This window comes from Bombina bombina, chromosome 6, assembly GCF_027579735.1.
Source record: "Bombina bombina isolate aBomBom1 chromosome 6, aBomBom1.pri, whole genome shotgun sequence".
Lineage (NCBI taxonomy): Eukaryota > Metazoa > Chordata > Amphibia > Anura > Bombinatoridae > Bombina > Bombina bombina.
This window is the reverse complement of record NC_069504.1, coordinates 106185270-106210177: the sequence shown is the minus strand read 5'-3', so window position 1 is coordinate 106210177 and position 24908 is coordinate 106185270. Positions and strand designations below refer to the sequence as shown.

The window sequence follows — 24908 nt, the reverse complement described above, 5'->3', positions numbered from 1 at the left end:
CTATATTAGGATTTATTTTACAGGTAAGTATTTAGCTTTAAATAGGAATAATTTATTTAATAAGAGTTCATTTATTTCGTTAGATTTAAATTATATTTAATTTAGGGGGGTGTTAGTGTTAGGGTTAGACTTAGCTTTAGGGGTTAATAAATTTATTAGAATAGCGGTGAGCTCCAGTCGGCAGATTAGGGGTTAATGATTGAAGTTAGGTGTCGGCGATGTTAGGGAGGGCAGATTAGGGGTTAATACTATTTATTATAGGGTTAGTGAGGCGGATTAGGGGTTAATAACTTTATTATAATAGCGGTGCGGTCCGCTCGGCAGATTAGGGGTTAATAAGTGTAGGCAGGTGGAGGCGACGTTGTGGGGGGCAGATTAGGGGTTAATAAATATAATATAGGGGTCGGCGGTGTTAGGGGCAGCAGATTAGGGGTACATAAGTATAACGTAGGTGGCGGTCGGCAGATTAGAGGTTAATTATTGTAGGTAGCTGGCGGCGACGTTGTGGGGGGCAGGTTAGGGGTTAATAAATATAATATAGGGGTCGGCGGTGTTAGGGGCAGCAGATTAGGGGTACATAAGGATAACGTAGGTGGCGGTCGGCAGATTAGGGGTTAAAAAAATTTAATCGAGTGTCGGCGATGTGGGGGGGCCTCGGTTTAGGGGTGCATAGGTAGTTTATGGGTGTTAGTGTACTTTAGGGCACAGTAGTTAAGAGCTTTATGAACCGGCGTTAGCCCAGAAAGCTCTTAACTACTGACTTTTTTCTGCGGCTGGAGTTTTGTTGTTAGAATTCTAACGCTCACTTCGGCCACGACTCTAAATACCGGAGTTAGAAAGATCCCATTGAAAAGATAGGATACGCAATTGACGTAAGGGGATCTGCGGTATGGAAAAGTCGCGGCTGAAAAGTGAGCGTTAGACCCTTTTTTGACTGACTCAAAGGAGCCTCTAACACTGGTTTTCACGGCTACCGCCAAACTCCAAATCTAGGCCTACATCTCTTATGGCGTATGATAGATATAGAAAACATGTCCTCTCTAAACTCGATGAAATAGGAGATTCATAGACGTGAGCGTCTTACACTAATCATTGCTAGGGGAGCTACTAGATGATCCAAAAGCAAGAAATTAAACCTATTACATAGCTAAAAAGACAAACAATTAGGATTGGAGATATTCATGGCCAATTAATATGATACCAAAATATCTGAAATTGGATAAACTATTCTGAATTATTTCTCTAAGGCTAAAAATCTATCCAATATGAGAATGCTAATTAGAAATATCCTCTCTAAACTGAGTAACAGAAGAACACTATCAAAATGGTAAAGGTCTGTGTATATGGCTATCTCGTTAAAAGTCTAGTTGATTTCCATAAATATATTCACCTAACTTTTAATTATATATAAAATGTATCAGGCCCCACAGTCTCGGCCGCTTACAATGAGGCAACAACCCAAGATAACAAAAGGTAAGATTATAGAAAATGGTTGGAAAAGACATTAGATCAACAACCCTAGTTCTCAAAGTAAATTCAATACTAGTTACAATACACTTGCTATAAATAGCAGATATCGGGTTTATCAAACCTATACATTGTGAAATGACAGTATCAGAGATATTTTGCACAGTTGTATCTGAAAGTACTGCATAAACTCTATTATACACATGAAATTTGCAGTGCTCAGTAATTAACATTATCTCTCACATTTTAAGTAGAGTTTACAGTATATTACTAAAGACCCCACTATTTATAAAGGTCTCAATGTGTTAGAAGTTCTTGGAACAGACACCTTTAAAGATCAAACTTAATGACAAGATACCTAAGGTGCAATCAGAGGAGAGTGAATTAGCTTATCCAACTCAAAGTCTTCACTTATCTAAAAGACTAAAAATATAACTCATATACTGGCATACAGTTCTCAGAAACAAAGCACTGTAGGTAACTTTTTCTCCAACTTAAATTAAGCAAAGATAGTAAAACTGATCACCGCAGAAGGAAACTATAATTGCGTGTTAACTGGATACGCTTGACATCTATACCCTGACAAACAACGGTTATTGTAATTACCTTGCAACCTTCTATTAAGCTGGTATCCCGTATCCATCAAAATTCATTAATCAAATGTTATTTACAGTTTTCGAATGTTGCTTTCATTTTAAAATTTTCATAATTAGATCAAATATCTACATTCCAAATTTTGAATGTAACATTTGATTTAACAAATACTAATCAGAAGTTCAATAGTTCATGTGGTAGGGAATTTAGTAAATTGATACATAACAGATACAAATATATCAGTTTGAATATTTCTATTTAGAGTATTAGATATTTCAAATATTACATTTAAAGAGAGCTTTAGAAATACTATTACAAATATATTGATTTAAATTTTTCAAATTCGAATATTGCATAGTTAGAATTAACTGATTAGAAGAATTTAAATCGAATACTACATTTAAAGAAAGCATAAGAAATACTTTTAAAACGAATGTTAGAATGTTGTACAAACATTCGAAATTCGTAACGAACATGCTAAAATTTGTTTAATTTTTTAATTTTGTTGCAAAACTTTCGCCCATCCCTAGTTTTGAGAAATATTTTTTTTTTATCCTTACCCTTTACTGCAGGTTTCAAGTAACGTTTAATATTCTAGCACAGTTCGTAACCTATAGTTTTCAACTTGTAATATGAGCGCCATTTAACATGGTTGCAATATCCATTGAAAGTATGGGTTGCACTAGATCAATGTTGGCCTTGATAACCCTTCTTTGGTAAATGGGATATCATTAGTGCCATTTATAATCTGGCACATAATATGTTACTGCCGGATGATCTAAAGCTCTCTGGTGTGGTGAGATTATCTAGGAGGTCTCATCCATTTTGAAGGGTCCCTCAAATAATTTTAGCTTGAGAACTGTTCATTTCACTATGCAGGGTTCTGGGTGTGATAGAGAGACATGTTTATTGAAATATAAAGCAAAAAAATCATTGTGTAATATAGTTTATCACTGTCCAACACTCTGTATATTATAAGAACTGTGATAATATTTTTACACTCGTAAAAGGGTTAAATACACTAGAGACAGACTAGAGGATACAATTATATTTCCTTAGTAATTATTTGTTATGTATAAAAGGATACCCTCTGTGAATCGTACAAATAGTAGGAATAATTAAAATGCCTAGTGGCACAAATTTCATTTGATATTTTCTGTTATATTAAACAAGAAACTGAAGAATCTAAAAATGGACAAAGATGTAGCATGGAATAATTCACAATGTTAAAGTCAGCAATGAACATACATTAAAAAGGGGTCAGTTGTACAAAGATGTGAAAGAACACAGTACTAGATCCCATCCAATGCGCTAAAACTGGGCCACCACAGAAAAAAGCTTAGCGCTATTATTTTGTGTGTGTGACAGCTTTATTTTAGTGACTAGATCACAGTAGCGCTACAACTATTTTGTGACTGCTTGCTGCTTTCACTTGCTAAATTGTGGTAGCAGCAGCTACCTGTCATTAGCCCCCAATAGCAATTAATCATAACTACACTGACAAATGAGAACCCCACCTTGTTGCTATGTCCCCAAGACTCTCACTGCATCACCGTCTTAACCACAGTGCTTCCTGAGACCCCCACTGCTACGCCCCCTGAGACCCTCCCAACAGTAAACCCTTTATTATGATTAACCCCTATGACCCCCCCCCCTAATCTATCCTATAGCTGGAGGGGGCTTACCCTGGACAGGCTCAATATTAAAGGGCCAGTCTATTCAAAATTAAACTTTCATGATGCAGATAGGGCATGCAATTTTAAACAACTTTACAAATTACTTTTATTATCATATTTGCTTTGCTCTCTTGGTATTCTTTGTGGAAAGCTAAACCTATGTAGGCTCATATGCTAATTTCTAAGCCGTTGAACTGCATCTTATCTCAGTGCTCACTCTGTGGAGTTATTTAAGAGTCAGCACCGATTGGCTAAAATGTAAGTCTGTCAACAGAACTGAGATAAGGGGGCAGTCTGCAGAGACTTAGAAACAAGGTAATCACAGAGGTAAAAGGTGTATTAATATAACTGTGTTGGTTATGCAAAACTGAGGAATGGGTAATAAAGGGATTATCTATCTTTTTAAACAATAAAAAATATGTTGTAGACTGTCCCTTTAAGGTTCAACTCACCATTTATTTGAAATAGTTAAATTCTGGTTTGACATGTCTGCTAATTTTCATTGTGAGGTGCAGTCTACAGTGTTCTATTTAGCAGTTACTTTGTTTCTGCTGCCAACAGACATTACCAATTCCAACTACCTGCATTTGTAACCTGTTTACTGATACCTGCAATTGATTCCTATACTCATTAACAGCTATCACTTGTGTCCTGCATATAGAAGTTCTTACTTATCTCCTGTATATTTGTAGCAGTCTCCTGCCCAGAGGACACCTAAATGCACCTTTCTTTACTGCAAATCAACTATCTCTGGGTTTGCAATTAAACTTACTACTTCTCTTATGGACAGACTGAAATCCCTGTGCCAAGCTCTGTGGATACTTGTAAACTTGACCTCTTTTATTCAGATACATTTTCTTCTGTCTGCCTCATTTTATTTTACATACAAATTAAATCACACTGTTTTCAGCATAATTTACCTCACAATCAACTCTAGTTTTGCAAACAGGTCTCTTTTCCTTCATTTTCATAAGCGCAATTAGTATTTTTAAACAAACTCACCACCCTACATTCAGCTAGATAAAACTGCAAGGTCTACAGGTCTAATATACTTATAGCTTTCAGATTTGCTTATGAATAAATAATAAAATGCTGGAAAAGGTGCATAATTACATCTTTTCTTCAGATGTAGATAAAATACGAATTTCTTTTTTTAATAAGATTCCAATAGCCGTTTAACCTCAAATATGCATTATCTTTGTGTGCCAATCTTTATAACTTTCCCTGATTGTCACAATAATGTATTAAACATACACTGAATAATTAAATAGAACTAGACAGATAATTCCCAGGCCAGTCATTTATAATTTGGGTGAGGTCTGACCAAAATGCACATATCCAGCCAGGCTTGCCTAATGCATCTGCTGAAATTGATGACTAATTACTTGCATATAGTTTAATAAAGATATAAGTATTTAGATACTAAGTATACATTAATTGTATAAAGTAATACAAAGAACATAATACTGTAAATAATAATATTAATACTAATTACAACATACACTATAGGGAAGGAGGACGCATACTCATTCAACCCTATACAATTATGGTAGGTAGAGGTATTGGCAGAAGGAATAGTAAGGTTCTCATGCTACATTCCAGATCACTAGTTAGGTCTTATCATAAATATTGTATGAAGTTCTGGAGGCCATATTTCCTGATGGATATAAATTTACTGAAATCAGTTCAAAGGGGGGTTTATAAAATGGCACGTAGTCTAAAAAATAAAGTGTAGAAAAAGAAAAACTCAATTGCCTAAATATATAAGAGAGAAGGGAGAGGGGTGATGTGATATAAACTTTCTAGTATATTAAGGTGTTTTATAAAGCATTTTTCACAAAAAAGAGCAACACCAGAACAAGGACGTTGGGTAGAAGGTTCAGAGGTCATTTGTGGAATCACTTCTTCATAGATAGGGAGGTTGATTCAAGGAACAAACTTCTGTTAGAGGTGGTAAAGACAAATACTATACAAAGCTCAGGAATTCCTGGGATAAGCATAAGACTATACTACAAACTTATTAAGCTTACACTTTATGAGAAATGTGGGGAGATTGTTAGTCTATAATTGTTAAAAATCTGTGTTTCTGTGTATTAAAATATTAATTTTCATATTTCCCTATTTTTAATCAAATTTTACATCTAATATTCCAATGTTACATTCCACATTGATAAATGTAACATTTGTTTACAAAATCAAAATGTTTGCTTAGAACAAACGAGTCAACAAAATACATTAATTTAGCATTGAAAGTTACAGCTACTCCAACCACAGCTGGAACACAGATCTTTTGTTTTAATGTTTGTTACTGATACTTTCTTTTTTATATCTATTCTTTCAGGGCAACAGCAACTCACAGGGGCCAAATATTATTCAAAGATGCCTTAGCACAGCAGTTATGTGAACAAGGAGGTAAGAAAGATACTATTACATTTTAATGACTATTTTGTCTTTTTATAATGTTTTTCCTATCTGATATTCATTGTAGAAGACTATTTTTATTGATCAAAGCAGATCACAGTTCAGCTTTTAGTATACGCTTAAGGCGATTGTACTCTTACTGTCATTGTATGTGTTAACTTTCATCTTTGCTAATGAGGGGCCAAGGGACGGTAGCTTTAAGGCTAGGGGAAGGCACAAATAAACTGGGGGAAAATCGAATATAATTTAGTAGCATATCTGTATGCATTTTATGAAAGCAGCCTTATAAGCTAGTTTGTGATTTGAAAATAAAATCCGTAAAAGTATATTTAGATTTTATGGCATATTCGCCAAAGAAATCCATTTGATAAATGAGCTGTCTTACTATGTGATTACATTTTGCACATTCATTAAATGTTACAACCTGACAAATAAAACATTGTAAAATAATGCAGGAATTTCTGTTATTTTCTTTGAGACTTCACATATGCCATTCAGTATTCTAAGATTTGTATTTATATTATTGGTATTTGTATAATTGATTTATAAAGTGTCACAGATCTATGCCAATAGGCTGATGATTCCAGAATCTATTATTTAGAACAGTGATTTTTTAACCTTTTTTTTGCCGTGGCACACTTTTTTACATTAAAAAATCCTGTGGCACACCACCATCCCAAATTTTTTAAAAAAAATCACACATTGTAGCCTAATACAGCATATATATATACACATACACACAAACACACACATACTGTATGTATTGTGCTGTTATGCCATGCCTCCTACAAACTACCCCTGCACTGGGAGTAAAAAACAAGCAAAGTTTAAAAAATATGTCACACTGTTGTCAGTCTGCCGTGGCACACCTGAGGATCTCTCACGGCACACTAGTGTGCCACGGCACACTGGTTGAAAAACACTGAGAAGATACAGTTACACAGCCTAGAAAATGGTAGACTGCCCTGCCTTTGGTTAATATCTTATGTATTCCCTATTTATACAAGGTGAACTCTATGACATATTGGCTTGCAAACTAACATGCCAAAGGACATATTGTGTAATATTTGAGACAGTAATGGAGCATAGTGGACAAATCAAAGAAATATGTTAGTGTATGTTGTATTCATTTCTGAATAGGTAAGGGAGTACTTGAATCTCTGAAAGATTGAGGCAAGTTTTTTGTAGCAAGTCTATGGCCTAGATTTAGAGTTCGGCGGTAGCCGTCAAAACCAGCGTTAGAGGCTCCTAACGCTGGTTTTGGGCGCCCGCTGGTATTTGGAGTCAGTGATTAAAGGGTCTAACGCTCACTTTACAGCCGCGACTTTTCCATACCGCAGATCCCCCTACGCCATTTGCGTAGCCTATCTTTTCAATGGGATCTTCCTAACGCCGGTATTTAGAGTCGTTTCTGCAGTGAGCGTTAGAGCTCTAACGACAAGATTCCAGCCGCCTGAAAATAGCAGGAGTTAAGAGCTTTCTGGCTAACGCCGGTTTATAAAGCTCTTAACTACTGTACCCTAAAGTACACTAACACCCATAAACTACCTATGTACCCCTAAACCGAGGTCCCCCCACATCGCCGCCACTCGATTAAAATTTTTAACCCCTAATCTGCCGACCGCCACCTACGTTATACTTATGTACCCCTAATCTGCTGCCCCTAACACCGCCGACCCCTGTATTATATCTATTAACCCCTAACTTGCCCCCCACAACGTCGCCGCAAGCTACTTAAAATAATTAACCCCTAATCTTCCGACCGCAAATCGCCGCCACCTACGTTATCCCTATGTACCCCTAATCTGCTACCCCTAACATCGCCGACCCCTATGTTATATTTATTAACCCCTAATCTGCCCCCCACAACGTCGCCGACACCTACCTACACTTATTAACCCCTAATCTGCCGAGCGGACCTGAGCGCTACTATAATAAAGTTATTAACCCCTAATCCGCCTCACTAACCCTATCATAAATAGTATTAACCCCTAATCTGCCCTCCCTAACATCGCCGACACCTACCTTCAATTATTAACCCCTAATCTGCCGACCGGAGCTCACCGCTATTCTAATAAATGTATTAACCCCTAAAGCTAAGTCTAACCCTAACACTAACACCCCCCTAAGTTAAATATAATTTTTATCTAACGAAATAAATTAACTCTTATTAAATAAATAATTCCTATTTAAAGCTAAATACTTACCTGTAAAATACATCCTAATATAGCTACAATATAAATTATAATTATATTATAGCTATTTTAGGATTAATATTTATTTTACAGGCAACTTTGTAATTATTTTAACCAGGTACAATAGCTATTAAATAGTTAAGAACTATTTAATAGTTACCTAGTTAAAATAATTACAAATTTACCTGTAAAATAAATCCTAACCTAAGATATAATTAAACCTAACACTACCCTATCAATAAAATAATTAAATAAACTACCTACAATTACCTACAATTAACCTAACACTACACTATCAATAAATTAATTAAACACAATTGCTACAAATAAATAAAATTAAATAAACTAGCTAAAGTACAAAAAATAAAAAAGAACTAAGTTACAGAAAATAATAAAATATTTACAAACATAAGAAAAATATTACAACAATTTTAAACTAATTACACCTACTCTAAGCCCCCTAATAAAATAACAAAGCCCCCCAAAATAAAAAATTCCCTACCCTATTCTAAAATACAAATATTACAAGCTCTTTTACCTTACCAGCCCTGAACAGGGCCCTTTGCGGGGCATGCCCCAAGAATTTCAGCTCTTTTGCCTGTAAAAAAAAACATACAATACCCCCCCCCCCCAACATTACAACCCACCACCCACATACCCCTAATCTAACCCAAACCCCCCTTAAATAAACCTAACACTACCCCCCTGATGATCTTCCTACCTTGTCTTCACCATGCCAGGTTCACCGATCCGTCCTGGCTCCAAGATCTTCATCCAACCCAAGCGGGGGCTAGACATCCACTGAAGAAGTCCAGAAGAGGGTCCAAAGTCTTCCTCCTATCCGGCAAGAAGAGGACATCCGGACCGGCAAACATCTTCTCCAAGCGGCATCTTCTATCTTCTTCCATCCGATGACGACCGGCTCCATCTTGAAGACCTCCAGCGCGGATCCATCCTCTTCTTCCGACGACTAGACGACGAATGACGGTTCCTTTAAGGGACGTCATCCAAGATGGCGTCCCTCGAATTCCGATTGGCTGATAGGATTCTATCAGCCAATCGGAATTAAGGTAGGAATTTTCTGATTGGCTGATGGAATCAGCCAATCAGAATCAAGTTCAATCCGATTGGCTGATCCAATCAGCCAATCAGATTGAGCTCGCATTCTATTGGCTGATCGGAACAGCCAATAGAATGCGAGCTCAATCTGATTGGCTGATTGGATCAGCCAATCGGATTGAACTATATTCTGATTGGCTGATTCCATCAGCCAATCAGAAAATTCCTACCTTAATTCCGATTGGCTGATAGAATCCTATCAGCCAATCGGAATTCGAGGGACGCCATCTTGGATGACGTCCCTTAAAGGAACCGTCATTCGTCGTCTAGTCGTCGGAAGAAGAGGATGGATCCGCGCTGGAGGTCTTCAAGATGGAGCCGGTCGTCATCGGATGGAAGAAGATAGAAGATGCCGCTTGGAGAAGATGTTTGCCGGTCCGGATGTCCTCTTCTTGCCGGATAGGAGGAAGACTTTGGACCCTCTTCTGGACTTCTTCAGTGGATGTCTAGCCCCCGCTTGGGTTGGATGAAGATCTTGGAGCCAGGACGGATCGGTGAACCTGGCATGGTGAAGACAAGGTAGGAAGATCATCAGGGGGGTAGTGTTAGGTTTATTTAAGGGGGGTTTGGGTTAGATTAGGGGTATGTGGGTGGTGGGTTGTAATGTTGGGGGGGGGGGTATTGTATGTTTTTTTTTACAGGCAAAAGAGCTGAAATTCTTGGGGCATGCCCCGCAAAGGGCCCTGTTCAGGGCTGGTAAGGTAAAAGAGCTTGTAATATTTGTATTTTAGAATAGGGTAGGGAATTTTTTATTTTGGGGGGCTTTGTTATTTTATTAGGGGGCTTAGAGTAGGTGTAATTAGTTTAAAATTGTTGTAATATTTTTCTTATGTTTGTAAATATTTTATTATTTTCTGTAACTTAGTTCTTTTTTATTTTTTGTACTTTAGATAGTTTATTTAATTTTATTTATTTGTAGCAATTGTGTTTAATTAATTTATTGATAGTGTAGTGTTAGGTTAATTGTAGGTAATTGTAGGTAGTTTATTTAATTATTTTATTGATAGGGTAGTGTTAGGTTTAATTATATCTTAGGTTAGGATTTATTTTACAGGTAAATTTGTTATTATTTTAACTAGGTAACTATTAAATAGTTCTTAACTATTTAATAGCTATTGTACCTGGTTAAAATAATTACAAAGTTGCCTGTAAAATAAATATTAATCCTAAAATAGCTACAATGTAATTATAATTTATATTGTAGCTATATTAGGATGTATTTTACAGGTAAGTATTTAGCTTTAAATAGGAATTATTTATTTAATAAGAGTTAATTTATTTCGTTAGATAAAAATTATATTTAACTTAGGGGGGTGTTAGTGTTAGGGTTAGACTTAGCTTTAGGGGTTAATACATTTATTAGAATAGCGGTGAGCTCCGGTCGGCAGATTAGGGGTTAATAATTGAAGGTAGGTGTCGGCGATGTTAGGGAGGGCAGATTAGGGGTTAATACTATTTATGATAGGGTTAGTGAGGCGGATTAGGGGTTAATAACTTTATTATAGTAGCGCTCAGGTCCGCTCGGCAGATTAGGGGTTAATAAGTGTAGGCAGGTGTCGGCGACGTTGTGGGGGGCAGATTAGGGGTTAATAAATATAACATAGGGGTCGGCGATGTTAGGGCAGCAGATTAGGGGTACATAGGGATAACGTAGGTGGCGGCGGTTTACGGAGCGGCAGATTAGGGGTTAATAATATAATGCAGGGGTCAGCGATAGCGGGGGCGGCAGATTAGGGGTTAATAAGTGTAAGGTTAGGGGTGTTTAGACTCGGGGTACATGTTAGAGTGTTAGGTGCAGACGTAGGAAGTGTTTCCCCATAGGAAACAATGGGGCTGCGTTAAGAGCTGAACGCTGCTTTTTTGCAGGTGTTAGGTTTTTTTTCAGCTCAAACTGCCCCATTGTTTCCTATGGGAGAATCGTGCACGAGCACGTTTTTGATGCCGGCCGCGTCCGTAAGCAACTCTGGTATCGAGAGTTGCATTTGCGGTAAATATGCTCTACGCTCCTTTTTTGGAGCCTAACGCAGCCTTTGTTTGAACTCTCGATACCAGAGTTAAATTTATGGTGCGGCCAGAAAAAAACCCGCGGAGCGTTAACAGCCCTTTTACCGCCGAACTCCAAATCTAGGCCTATGATTCCACAGAATTAAAGGGACAGTCTACACCAGAATTTTTATTGTTTAAAAAGATAGATAATCCCTTTATTACCCATTCCCCAGTTTTGCAGAACCAACACGTTTATATTTATATACTTTTTACCTCTGTGATTACCTTGTATCTAAGCCTCTGCAGACTGCCCCCTTATCTCAGTGCTTTTGACAGACATGCAGTTTCGCTAATCAGAGCAGACTCCTAAATAACTCCACGTGAGTGAGCACAATGTTATCTATATGGCACACATGAACTAGTACTGTCTAACTGTGAAAAACTTTCAAAATGCTCTGAGCTAGGAGGCGGTTTTCAACAGTTTAGAAATCAGTTTGAGTCTACCTAGGGGTTTAGCATTTCAAAAATACCACTAAGGGAACAAAGCAAATTTGATGATTAAAGTAAATTGGAAAGTTGTTTACAATTGTATGCCCCATCTGAATCATGAAAGTTTAATTTTGACTAGACTGTCCCTTTAAGGCACTTCCAGAAAATTCCAGTCACTGGAATGTGAAGAAGGGATATTGAGAAGAAAAGCAAACTTTGAGCAAACTTAAGGGTATTGGTGGGGGAATATTTCCAGACAAAGCCAAATATATAGGTTGGTGAGGTTTTTAAAGGGATTTGCACATAAAGGACAACATTGGTCTCTTACAGAGAGGTGCAGTAGATGGGGAGCAATGCATTAGTAAGTCTGGCATAATGGATTGCAGTGGGTACAGACAGTAGCTTTAGAGACCAGTAAGGATGGAGTTGCTGTAGTCAAATGAGGAAATTTGTTTGGGGATTAGAACCTTGATTGTGTTTTGTGTTGCAAAGTAATTAATTTTGTTCCTATATTTATATTGAAAGCAGCAGGATTTAACCATAGACTGAATGTAATAGGTTAATGAAGTCTAACATGAGTCCAATGTGACCTCAAGGCAATGAGCATGAGGAGTTTAAGTAATGCTTGAGTTGGGAACACCAGTTAAGATTTGAATGCTGACACAGTGGATGAAAAAGGAAAGACAATAAGCTCAAATTTGAGATGTCGATCTTTATGTAATTGGAGGACATTTAAGATGAGATTCTATGTTGAAAGCTGGTAACACAAGTAAACATGGTGGTTGATAGATCTGGTACTGAGAGAAAATATAGAATCCACAGGATTTAAATAAGACACCTAGATAGGAAAGAAACTTAACTGAGAGTTGTAAAGAGGAATAGGTATTCCCTAGATGAAAGGGTACAGTTAGAGTGATAAGAAACCGTAAGAGGGTTATGCCTCTGGTGACAATTGACTGAATTGGAGAGTTTGGAATGGCAGAGGGTGGACAACAGTATTAATGATTACATTTTTTTAGGAGTGTTTTTAGTCTCATTGGCTTGAAAGTCATTCCTGCTCCATTTTCATTCAAATGTAAATAAAGATGATGGTAAAATAGATTCCGAACTTACACTAGAAAATAAATAAGCAACGCTCCCAGTAAAATGAGTTTATATACACATTAAGGGCTAGATTACAAGTGCAGCGCTAATTTATTGCGTGCCTGCAAACAGGCAAATTACAAGTGGCTGGTTATTGCCACCGCAAGCTTTGGTTAATTTTATAATTGTTCCCGAAATGCCCCCAAAATACAGGGAGTGCAGAATTATTAGGCAAATGAGTATTTTGACCACATCATCCTCTTTATGCATGTTGTCTTATTCGAAGCTGTAAAGGCTTGAAAGCCTACTACCAATTAAGCATATTAGGTGATGTGCATCTCTGTAATGAGAAGGGGTGTGGTCTAATGACATCAACACCCTATATCAGGTGTGCATAATTATTAGGCAACTTCCTTTCCTTTGGCAAAATGGGTCAAAACAAGGACTTGACAGGCTCAGAAAAGTCAAAAATAGAGATATCTTGCAGAGGGATGCAGCACTCTTAAAATTGCAAAGCTTCTGAAGTGTGATCATCGAACAATCAAGCGTTTCATTCAAAATAGTCAACAGGGTCGCAAGAAGCGTGTGGAAAAACCAAGGCGCAAAATAACTGCCCATGAACTGAGAAAAGTCAAGCGTGCAGCTGCCAAGATGCCACTTGCCACCAGTTTGGCCATATATCAGAGCTGCAACATCACTGGAGTGCCCAAAAGCACAAGGTGTGCAATACTCAGAGACATGGCCAAGGTAAGAAAGGCTGAAAGACGACCACCACTGAACAAGACACACAAGCTGAAACGTCAAGACTGGGCCAAGAAATATCTCAAGACTGATTTTTTAAGGTTTTATGGACTGATGAAATGAGAGTGAGTCTTGATGGGCCAGATGGATGTTCCCGTGGCTGGATTGGTAAAGGGCAGAGAGCTCCAGTCCGACTCAGATGCCAACAAGGTGGAGGTGGAGTACTGGTTTGGGCTGGTATCATCAAAGATGAGCTTGTGGGGCCTTTTCGGGTTGAGGATGGAGTCAAGCTCAACTCCCAGTCCTACTGCCAGTTTCTGGAAGACACCTTCTTCAAGCAGTGGTACAGGAAGAAGTCTGCATCCTTCAAGAAAAACATGATTTTCATGCAGGACAATGCTCCATCACACGCGTCCAAGTACTCCACAGCGTGGCTGGCAAGAAAGGGTATAAAAGAAGAAAATCTAATGACATGGCCTCCTTGTTCACCTGATCTGAACCCCATTGAGAACCTGTGGTCCATCATCAAATGTGAGTTTTACAAGGAGGGAAAACAGTACACCTCTCTGAACAGTGTCTGGGAGGCTGTGGTTGCTGCTGCACGCAATGTTGATGGTGAACAGATCAAAACACTGACAGAATCCATGGATGGCAGGCTTTTGAGTGTCCTTGCAAAGAAAGGTGGCTATATTGGTCACTGATTTGTTTTTGTTTTGTTTTTGAATGTCAGAAATGTATATTTGTGAATGTTGAGATGTTATATTGGTTTCACTGGTAAAAATAAATAATTGAAATGGGTATATATTTGTTTTTTGTTAAGTTGCCTAATAATTATGCACAGTAATAGTCACCTGCACACACAGATATCCCCCTAAAATAGCTATAACTAAAAACTACTTCCAAAACTATTCAGCTTCGATATTAATGAGTTTTTTGGGTCCATTGAGAACATGGTTGTTGTTCAATAATAAAATGAATCCTCAAAAATACAACTTGCCTAATAATTCTGCACTCCCTGTACAGTGTAGTGTATTTTATTAAAAAATAAAAATTGTAGCATATTTAATTTTTAATAAAATAACTTCACTAGGCAGTACTTTGGGAGTAAAGTTGGTGGGAGAAGGGAGTGCCTTTACATTGAGGTCTATGGGAACTGTGATTTCCAAGTAAATATATGTGTATATGCTTATATACATATATATTTATGTGTTAAACTGTGTATATACACATATTAACACATAAATATATAAGTATATAGTCATATTCATCTATATTTATATATTTAAATCAATGTAAATATTTGCATAGGAAATTAGCACATCTAGGCAAGTATCCCCACTTGCTTTTCCCCAGAAATTCTCAATATACAATGTTACCAATTCACAAGACAATTGTGGGTAAGATATGCAAATTAGATATGCAAATTCTCAGTTTTTTTGCTTCAAAAATACTGTTTTGACACAGCGATTCCTTTTAACAGGCTTATGACAGCAAACCAGAAATCACTCACTAGACAAGCCTGTTTCGTTCTTTTTGGAACTCATCAGTAGGAGATAGATTTCTGGTTGCTGCATTGGTAAAGCTATTTTCATGGTTAAACCAAAATTCATTAAAATTATGGGGGGAGATAAAAAACTGAAATTAAAATCCTCCATGTCTCAAAATTAAATCAATGTAAATATTTGCATAGGAAATTAGCACATCTAGGCAAGTATCCCCGCTCGCTTTTCCCCAGAAATTCTCAATATACAATGTTACCAATGCACAAGAGAATTGTGGGTAAGATATGCAAATTAGATATGCAAATTCTCAGTTTTTTTGCTTCAAAAATACTGTTTTGACACAGAGATTCCTTTTAACAGGATTATGACAGCAAACCAGAAATCACTCACTAGACAAGCCTGTTTCGTTCTTTTTGGAACTCATCAGTAGGAGATAGATTTCTGGTTGCTGCTTTATATATTTACAATTAGCTGCCATTGCTGCGTGACTTACCCCCTTCGCTGCAATTTGGTTCTGTGCCGTGTCCCACGGCATGAGAACGAGGTTCCCATTGGAGCCTATGGAAGCATGCTCTTGTGAGCGCAATTCTTCCCAGCAATGTGAGTGCGAGGTCGCGTTCGCATTGCTGTCAACTTGTAATACCAGTGCACTGGTATTACGCAATGGATTGCAAATATCCCTTTTAACGAAAATGATATTTAGTGCTCTATTTGTAATCTGGCCCTAAATTAGCTGAACTCTCTCTTTTTTTTTTACCATAAACTTATCTGTCTTTACAGCGTACAGAGTAGCAACCTTAAAGTCAGCTTTGCAAAAAATAGGGAAGTTCTTAATTGTACACATAAGTAATTTTCTTTTTAATGATGTCAAACTTTTAATGTACAACTTAATATATTTCAATAACCCTCTATCTGTCATATTATAAATGTATAAGATTTAGGAATCTCAGTTATTGTAACTGAAGGTCATATATATATTATATTAAAATATAAAATGTAATAAAGAAATTATTCCTGGGGACATAAAAATATAGGATCATACCAGAGCTCATTAAGTAGTAGATTCTGAATTATCTACAACACTTAGCTGGGGAAGTTTTATACATCTGAGTTACAATTAAAGAAAAGTGAACCTAGGGCAAAATATCCATATACTGCAGAACTAAGAAAAAATCTAACAAAAGTAATTTTTTAACTGAAATTAGATTGTTTAATTTATAAAATTATATATTATTGATATGTTTAATAGTTCCTTTAGTCACAGACTAGTAAGTGAGTGAACACAACGCATTCAGCACATATGATCAAGAGAAATATGTTTGTGTTTGTGTGCGTGCGTGCCTGCGTATGTATTTGTGTGTGTGTATATGTATGTATGTGTGTGTGCATGTGTGTGCAAACATGTTTGTGTGTGCGCGTGTGTGTGTGTGTACGTGTATGTATGTGTGTGTGTTTATATGTATGTGTGTGGGCGTGTGTGTGCAAACGTGTTTGTGTGTGTGCGTGTTTGTGTGTGTGTGTTCATGCGTGTGTGTGTATATGTATGTGTGTGTGTGTGTATGTGTGAACGTGTTTGTGTGTGTGTGTGTGTATATATATATATATATATATATATATGTGTGTGTGTGTGTGTGTGTGTGTGTGTGCATATGTATGTGTGTGTGTGCAAACGTGTTTGTGTGCGTGTATATATATTATTGTCTTCAATGTGGTTTATATTTAGAGGGACATAGAACTCTACATTAAACTTTCATAATCCATAATATATACAGTGTATAATTAAAAAAAATATGGAAGATGCCAAAGCCAACCTTACACTTCATCATTTTGACTAGGCAAACATTGTGATTGTCTAATAATGATATTAAGATCCTCATGCACTCCAGTGAAATGTTTTATCTTCAACCAGGATGGTCCTTGATAATCATTTAGATATTGTAATGAAAAAATAAAATAATTATATATTTTATATTTGATGTATCAGTCAAAAAGAAAAGAGTGCTTGTGAGGAATTGTGTATACACCAAAAGATTTAAAAAAATAATTTTTTTTGGTAATATTTCAAATAGCTTGTAGTAAAGATGGATACTCCAATTTACATTTATTCACCTGAATCCGGTGATAGGTAATTTTTCAATTTTTTTTATGGATCAAAATAAATAATTTTATATTGTTTATGGAGAGTAGTTTCCCCACAATCCTAAAAAAAAGATGCCCAATATAAAACAGATATCCCAGAATTAACAGTATATTGCTTTCCAATTTGTAGAGCAAATTAAATATTTAGGTTTTGTTAGTGAGTGTGTATCAATTTAGTTTTAGTTGATCGACAGCCATTATTGATCATTAACGGTGCTGTTGTGGGGAAATGGATATCAAATATTGTTGGAATTGACAAGCTCAGCTTTCTTTGATTTGGCAAGAGTGTGATTGTTTTGATTAAAATAAATAAATTAATACATTAATATTGAACAAGAATTTGTGGAAAGATTGGAATGAAGCCCATCTTTACAAACACAGCTGCCATATAGTGCTCTAGGAATGTGCACTTATTTAGCCTATCTAGATATGCTCTCATGGAAAAGATCTACGTTTTAACAAAAGATATCAAGAGTAAGAGATAAATTTGATAATAGAAGCAATTTAGAACCGTTTTAAAAATGTTACACTGTATCTGAATAATGAATGTTAAATTTTAATTTTCATGTCCCATTATTGGAATCATCAAATGTGACAGCAAACACCAAGTGCATATGTATTTTTCAATTTAAAAAATGTAGCTTATTTGAGTGATTAGTATATTTTATTTTAAAATCGATCACTGCCTTAAAAATGTATAAAAATCTATTATTTATTTTATCTAAAGTGAGATGAATATTCCTAGACTTATAAGTACAATACATGCAACAGTCTTACGTCAATACAATTATTTTTATACGTTAATACAAAAAAAGCCAAGTGCACTCTTCCATCATCGTAATTACATTTTATCTTGCCTCAAAGGATTCAGACTTTGTAAAATGTCAACCTGAATATAATGTTCTAACTACTCTCCAAAATAGTAATAGTTGAATTAATGTTTTTTTTAGACCTCTGTGTATTTGAAAATTACAAGGACATCAGCTGGCTATGGTGTCTATTGAACATTCTATGATGCTTTTTTGTGGCTCCAATGCTTAAATAATTGCTTGACCTTAAAAATGTCTTAATGAAAGCAAATAAGCGCCGTACAAACTTTTGTGATGACGCCAGGATTGTCCAGCCATCTGTTTGTATTCAATGGATTCAGTTCTTAGGCCTTTGGTTCCCAAGCAAGAAATCATTGGAATGGGTTTACAAGAATGAGACTAATACACTGTGCTAATGGATATTTCCCTCTATTCATGGATTACATATTTTTATAAAACAAAAGACAATGCTTTAGGGTAAAAAACTGATGGCCTCAACGTTGAACTGATAGAAGTGATGTAGACAGAGAAACTCAATGCCAAAAAAGTGGTGTTTCTCTACAGAGATTCAAACTGGATTTTATAACACTCCTAGAAATCCCATTGTGATTCAGGGTGCTGGAACCAATCTTGTTAAACCAAACTGCACTGTAGATATATATCCATTAGAGGACAATTATAGTGGAAATTAAATTTCTTAGAACATGTTATTTTAGCACTTGGGACCCTACAACTCTATGTATTTAATCCTGGCAAACACATAGTTAAAGTACATATTAGGAGCTGCAGAGAACCTTTTATCAACATGGAGATCATACTATATGGCTATATCTATCTGTCTAGCTATCTGTCTGTTCGTCTGTCTGTCTATGTATTTATAAACTTAAGCACAGTGTATATGGTTGTTGCTTTTACATAGTTGGAAATTACTACTTAAGTTTTCAATATAAAATTTCAATTACAAAAAATGCTTAGTATACAATTTATAATTTATAATTGTATATCTATTTTACCTTCCTCCCAACAGAACTTTCCTAATGCTAGACCTATTTTTAGGAATAATATTTAATTTACATCTTTCAACTATGGGGGAGGGTATTATCGCCTCTAATAATTTACCTTTTACATAGAAGTTTTAACTGTTTTATTTTTATCTCTTTCATTTTAGCTCCAACAGAAGCTCCTTTACATCCAAATTTAGGTAAGTTATATCTATTTTGCTGTATAACTGCTGAAAGGCACTTAGTTGCAATACTAGATTTATATACATTTTATGTGGAGTATATCAGAGACCAACTTCAACTTTTTTGAACAAAGTAAAATAGGTATAATATACTGCAAAACGCTTATTTTAATATTTCTCATTTATTACCCTGTGATAATTATTTACCATTTGTTTATTATAGGTTTTATATATTAAATTGTATTTTATTTATTATACATTCGAGTCTTCCTTCTTATTTGTACCTTGATTGATGTACACCCCTAGCTAACCTGTATCTAGATACAGACTAAGCGCTGTTTATTCCATTTGTACCTTTATACTGTACAAATCTCATGGTTGTTGAGATAATACACTATTATGATGCCTTCTGCTCCTCTTGTCTTTTTATATTCATGCATTCAATGATATTGTTAAAGGGATACTAAACCCAAATGTTTCAATTCATGATTCAGATAGAGGATGCAATTTTAAGCAACTTCCTAATTTACTCCTATTATCAATTTTTCTTGGTTCTCTTGGTATCTTTATTTGAAAAATGGGGAATGTAAGCTTAGGAGCCGGCCCATTTTTGGTTCAGAACCCTGGATAGCGCTTGCTGATTTGTGGCTACATTTAGTCACCAATCAGCAAGCGCTATCTAGTTGCTGAACCAAAAATAGGTGGGCTACTAAGCTTTACATTCCTGCTTTTTAAATGAAGATACCAAGAGAATGAAGAAATGCTCTATCCAAATCATGAAAGAAGTAATTTTGGTTTCGTAACCCGTTAAGACTGAATTTATTATTCACTCCATATGGACATTCAATTTTCAATAACCTATTTATATAGTTAATATATGGAATTTGTTTTATTACAATGTTTAAGCCCTTTAAAGAGACTAGGTGCCCCTTATATGTTTGCTTTGGTAATTTTTATAGCTACATTTTGAAATCACAGGCTCTCCATCCTACTTTCTATAAGTAGCCACTTCAGAAATGTTTCTATGCAGAAAAAGATGTTTACCCTATAGAATACCATTAACATCATCAAATCACAAACCAGGGCAAAAACAAGGCACAGCCAGGAGCGTCAGGCTAATGGCATACACAGATAAGGAAGGAGAAATGCTGAAAGAAAATAACAGCATAGTGTGGAACTCTATCTGTTTATAATAATCACAGACATTGAATGACATGAAATCAGTCCATGTGTGTCATTTGGTGGAAATAAGGGAAAAAAGTTTGCAATACTTGAACTTTAGAAAGCAAACATAACTCAAAAGCCACATTAATACTGTGTATGAGCAAACAGCACATTCACACTATTCATGGATGACCTGTTTCAAATTTATAAAACAGAGTTTCTTATACTATTGGGTGGCACAGAATTCACCGTAATAATGCACCTCTGTTCATTGTGCCCATACTTCTATAGGAAGGTAATAATGCACCTCTGTTCATTGTTACCATACTTCTATAGGAATGTAATAAGGCACCTCTGTTCATTGTGCCCATACTTCTATAGTAAAAAGGCACCTCTGTTCATTGTGCCCATACTTCTATAGCAATGTAAAAATGCACCTCTGTTCATTGTGCCCATACTTCAATAAGAAGGTAATAAGGCACCTCTGTTCATTGTGCCCATACTTCTATAGGAAGGTAATAATGCACCTCTGTTCATTGTACCCATACTTCTATAGGAACGTAATAAGGCATCTCATGTTCATTGTACCCATACTTCAATAGGACAGTAATAAGGCATCTCTGTTAATTGTGCCCATACTTCAATAGGAATGTAATAACACACCTCTGTTCATTGTGCCCATACTTCAATAGGAACGTAATAAGGCATCTCATGTTCATTGTACCCATACTTCATTAGGAAGGTAATAAGGCACCTCTGTTCATTGTGCCCATACTTCAATAGGAAGATAATAAGGCACCTCTATTCATTGTACCCATACTTCAATAGGAAAGTAATAAGACATCTCTGTTCATTGTGCACATACTTTAATAAGAAGGTAATAAGGCATATCTGTTAATTGTGACCATACTTCAATAGGAAAGTAATAAGGCACCTTTGTTCATTGTGCACATACTTCAAGAGGAATGTAATAAGGCACCTCTGTTTATTGTGCCCATACCTCTATAGGAAGGTAATAAGGCACCTCTGTTCATTGTGCCCGTACTTCAATAGGAACGTAATAGGGCTTTTTATGTTCATTGTGCCCATACTTCAGTAGGAAGGTAATAAGGCACCTCTGTTCATTGTGCCCATACTTCAATAGGAATGTAATAAGGCACCTCTGTTCATTGTGCACATACTTTAATAAGAAAGTAATAAGGCACCTCTGTTCATTGTGGACATACTTCAATAGGAAAGTAATAAGGCATCTCTGTTCATTGTGCACATACTTTAATAAGGAAGTAATAAGGCATCTCTGTTAATTGTGCCCATACTTCAATAGGAAGGTAATAAGGCACCTCTGTTCATTGTGCCCATACTTCAATAGGAATGTAATAAGGCACCTCTGTTCATTGTGCCCATACTTCTATAGGAAGTTAATAATGCACCTCTGTTCATTGTACCCATACTTCTATAGGAATGTAGGAAAAGGTATGTGCCCATACTTCAATAGGAAGGTAATAAGGCACCTCTGTTCATTGTGCCCATACTTCAATAGGAAAGTAATAAGGCACCTCTGTTCATTGTGCCCATTTTTCAATAGGAATGTAATAAGGCATCTCTGTTAATTGTGCCCATACTTCAATAGGAATGTAATAACGCACCTCTGTTCATTGTGCCCGTACTTCAGTAGGAACGTAATAAGGCATCTCATGTTCATTGTACCCATACTTCATTAGGAAGGTAATAAGGCACATCTGTTCATTGTGCCCATACTTCAATAGGAAGATAATAAGGCACCTCTGTTCATTGTACCCATACTTCAATAGGAAAGTAATAAGGCATCTCTGTTCATTGTGCACATACTTTAATAAGAAGGTAATAAGGCATATCTGTTAATTGTGACCATACTTCAATAGGAATGTAATAAGGCACCTTTGTTCATTGTGCACATACTTCAAGAGGAATGTAATAAGGCACCTCTGTTTATTGTACCCATACCTCTATAGGAAGGTAATAAGGCACCTCTGTTCATTGTGCCCGTACTTCAATAGGAACGTAATAGGGCTTTTTATGTTCATTGTGCCCATACTTCAGTAGGAATGTAATAAGGCACCTCTCTTCATTGTTCCCATACTTCAATAGGAATGTAATAAGGCACCTCTGTTCATTGTGCACATACTTTAATAAGAAAGTAATAAGGCACCTCTGTTCATTGTGGACATACTTCAATAGGAAAGTAATAAGGCATCTCTGTTCATTGTGCACATACTTTAATAAGAAGGTAAGAAGGCATCTCTGTTAATTGTGCCCATACTTCAATAGGAAGGTAATAAGGCACCTCTGTTCATTGTGCCCATACTTCAATAGGAAAGTAATAAGGCACCTTTGTTCATTGTGCCCATACTTCAATAGGAAAGTAATAAGGCATCTCTGTTCATTGTGCACAGACTTTAATAAGAAGGTAATAAGGCATCTCTGTTAATTGTGCCCATACTTTAATAGGAATGTAATAAGGCACCTTTGTTCATTGTGCACATACTTTAATAAGAATGTAATAAGGCATCTCTGTTAATTGTGACCATACTTCAATAGGAATGTAATAAGGCACCTTTGTTCATTGTGCACATACTTTAATAAGAAGGTAATAAGGCATCTCTGTTAATTGTGCCCATACTTCAATAGGAAGGTAATAAGGCACCTCTGTTCATTGTGCCCATACTTCAATAGGAAAGTAATAAGGCACCTTTGTTCATTGTGCCCATACTTCAATAGGAAAGTAATAAGGCATCTCTGTTCATTGTGCACAGACTTTAATAATAAGGTAATAAGGCATCTCTGTTAATTGTGCCCATACTTCAATAGGAAGGTAATAAGGCACCTTTGTTCATTGTGCACATACTTTAATAAGAAGGTAATAAGGCATCTCTGTTAATTGTGCCCATACTTCAATAGGAAGGTAATAAGGCACCTCTGTTCATTGTGCCCATACTTCAATAGGAAAGTAATAAGGCACCTTTGTTCATTGTGCCCATACTTCAATAGGAAAGTAATAAGGCATCTCTGTTCATTGTGCACATACTTTAATAAGAAGGTAAGAAGGCATCTCTGTTAATTGTGCCCATACTTCAATAGGAAGGTAATAAGGCACCTCTGTTCATTGTGCCCATACTTCAATAGGAAAGTAATAAGGCACCTTTGTTCATTGTGCCCATACTTCAATAGGAAAGTAATAAGGCATCTCTGTTCATTGTGCACAGACTTTAATAAGAATGTAATAAGGCATCTCTGTTAATTGTGCCCATACTTTAATAGGAATGTAATAAGGCACCTTTGTTCATTGTGCACAGACTTTAATAAGAAGGTAATAAGGCATCTCTGTTAATTGTGACCATACTTCAATAGGAATGTAATAAGGCACCTTTGTTCATTGTGCACATACTTTAATAAGAAGGTAATAAGGCATCTCTGTTAATTGTGACCATACTTCAAGAGGAATGTAATAAGGCACCTCTTGTTATTGTGCCCATACTTTAATAGGAAGTTAATAAGGCATCTCTGTTCATTGTGCCCATACTTCAATAGGAAGGTAATAAGGCACATCTGTTCATTGTGCCCATACTTCAATAGGAATGTAATAGCGCACCTCTGTTCATTGTGCCCATACTTCAATAGGAAGTAATAAGGCACCTCTGTTCATTGTGCCCATACTTCAATAGGAAGGTAATAAGGCACCTCTGTTCAGTGTGCCCATACTTCAATAGGAATGTAATAACGCACCTCTGTTCATTGTGCCCATACTTCATTAGGAAAGTAATAAGGCACCTCTGTTCATTGTGACCATACTTCAATAGGAAAGTAATAAGGCACCTCTGTTCATTATGCCCATACTTCAATAGGAATGTAATAAGGCACCTCTGTTCATTGTGCCCATACTTCAATAGGAAGGTAATAATGCACCTCTGTTCATTGTGCTCATACTTCAATAGGAATTTAATAAGGCACCTCTGTTCATTGTGCCCATAATTCAATAGGAATGTAATAAGGCACCTCTGTTCATTGTGCCCATACTTCAATAAGAAGGTAATAAGGCACCTCTGTTCATTGTACCCATACTTCAATAGGAATGTAATAAGGCACCTCTGTTCATTGTGCCCATACTTCAATAGGATTGTAATAAGGCATCTCTGTTCATTGTGCCCATACTTCAATAGGAAGGTAATAAGGCACCTCTGTTCAGTGTGCCCATACTTCAATAAGAAAGTAATAAGGCACCTCTGTTCATTATGCCCATACTTCAATAGGAAGGTAATAATGCACCTCTGTTCATTGTGCTCATACTTCAATAGAAATGTAAT

General features: G+C 36.3%; 1 protein-coding gene across 1 annotated transcript in view; it reads left to right on the top strand.

Annotated features, from left to right (window-relative positions):
- Positions 1-24908, top strand: part of RELN (reelin) — a 957839-nt gene that overhangs the window by 406877 nt on the left and 526054 nt on the right. Inside the window, 2 exon segments of the mRNA XM_053716545.1 lie at positions 6079-6149; positions 19390-19422. Coding sequence (XP_053572520.1) covers positions 6079-6149; positions 19390-19422 — 104 coding nt within the window.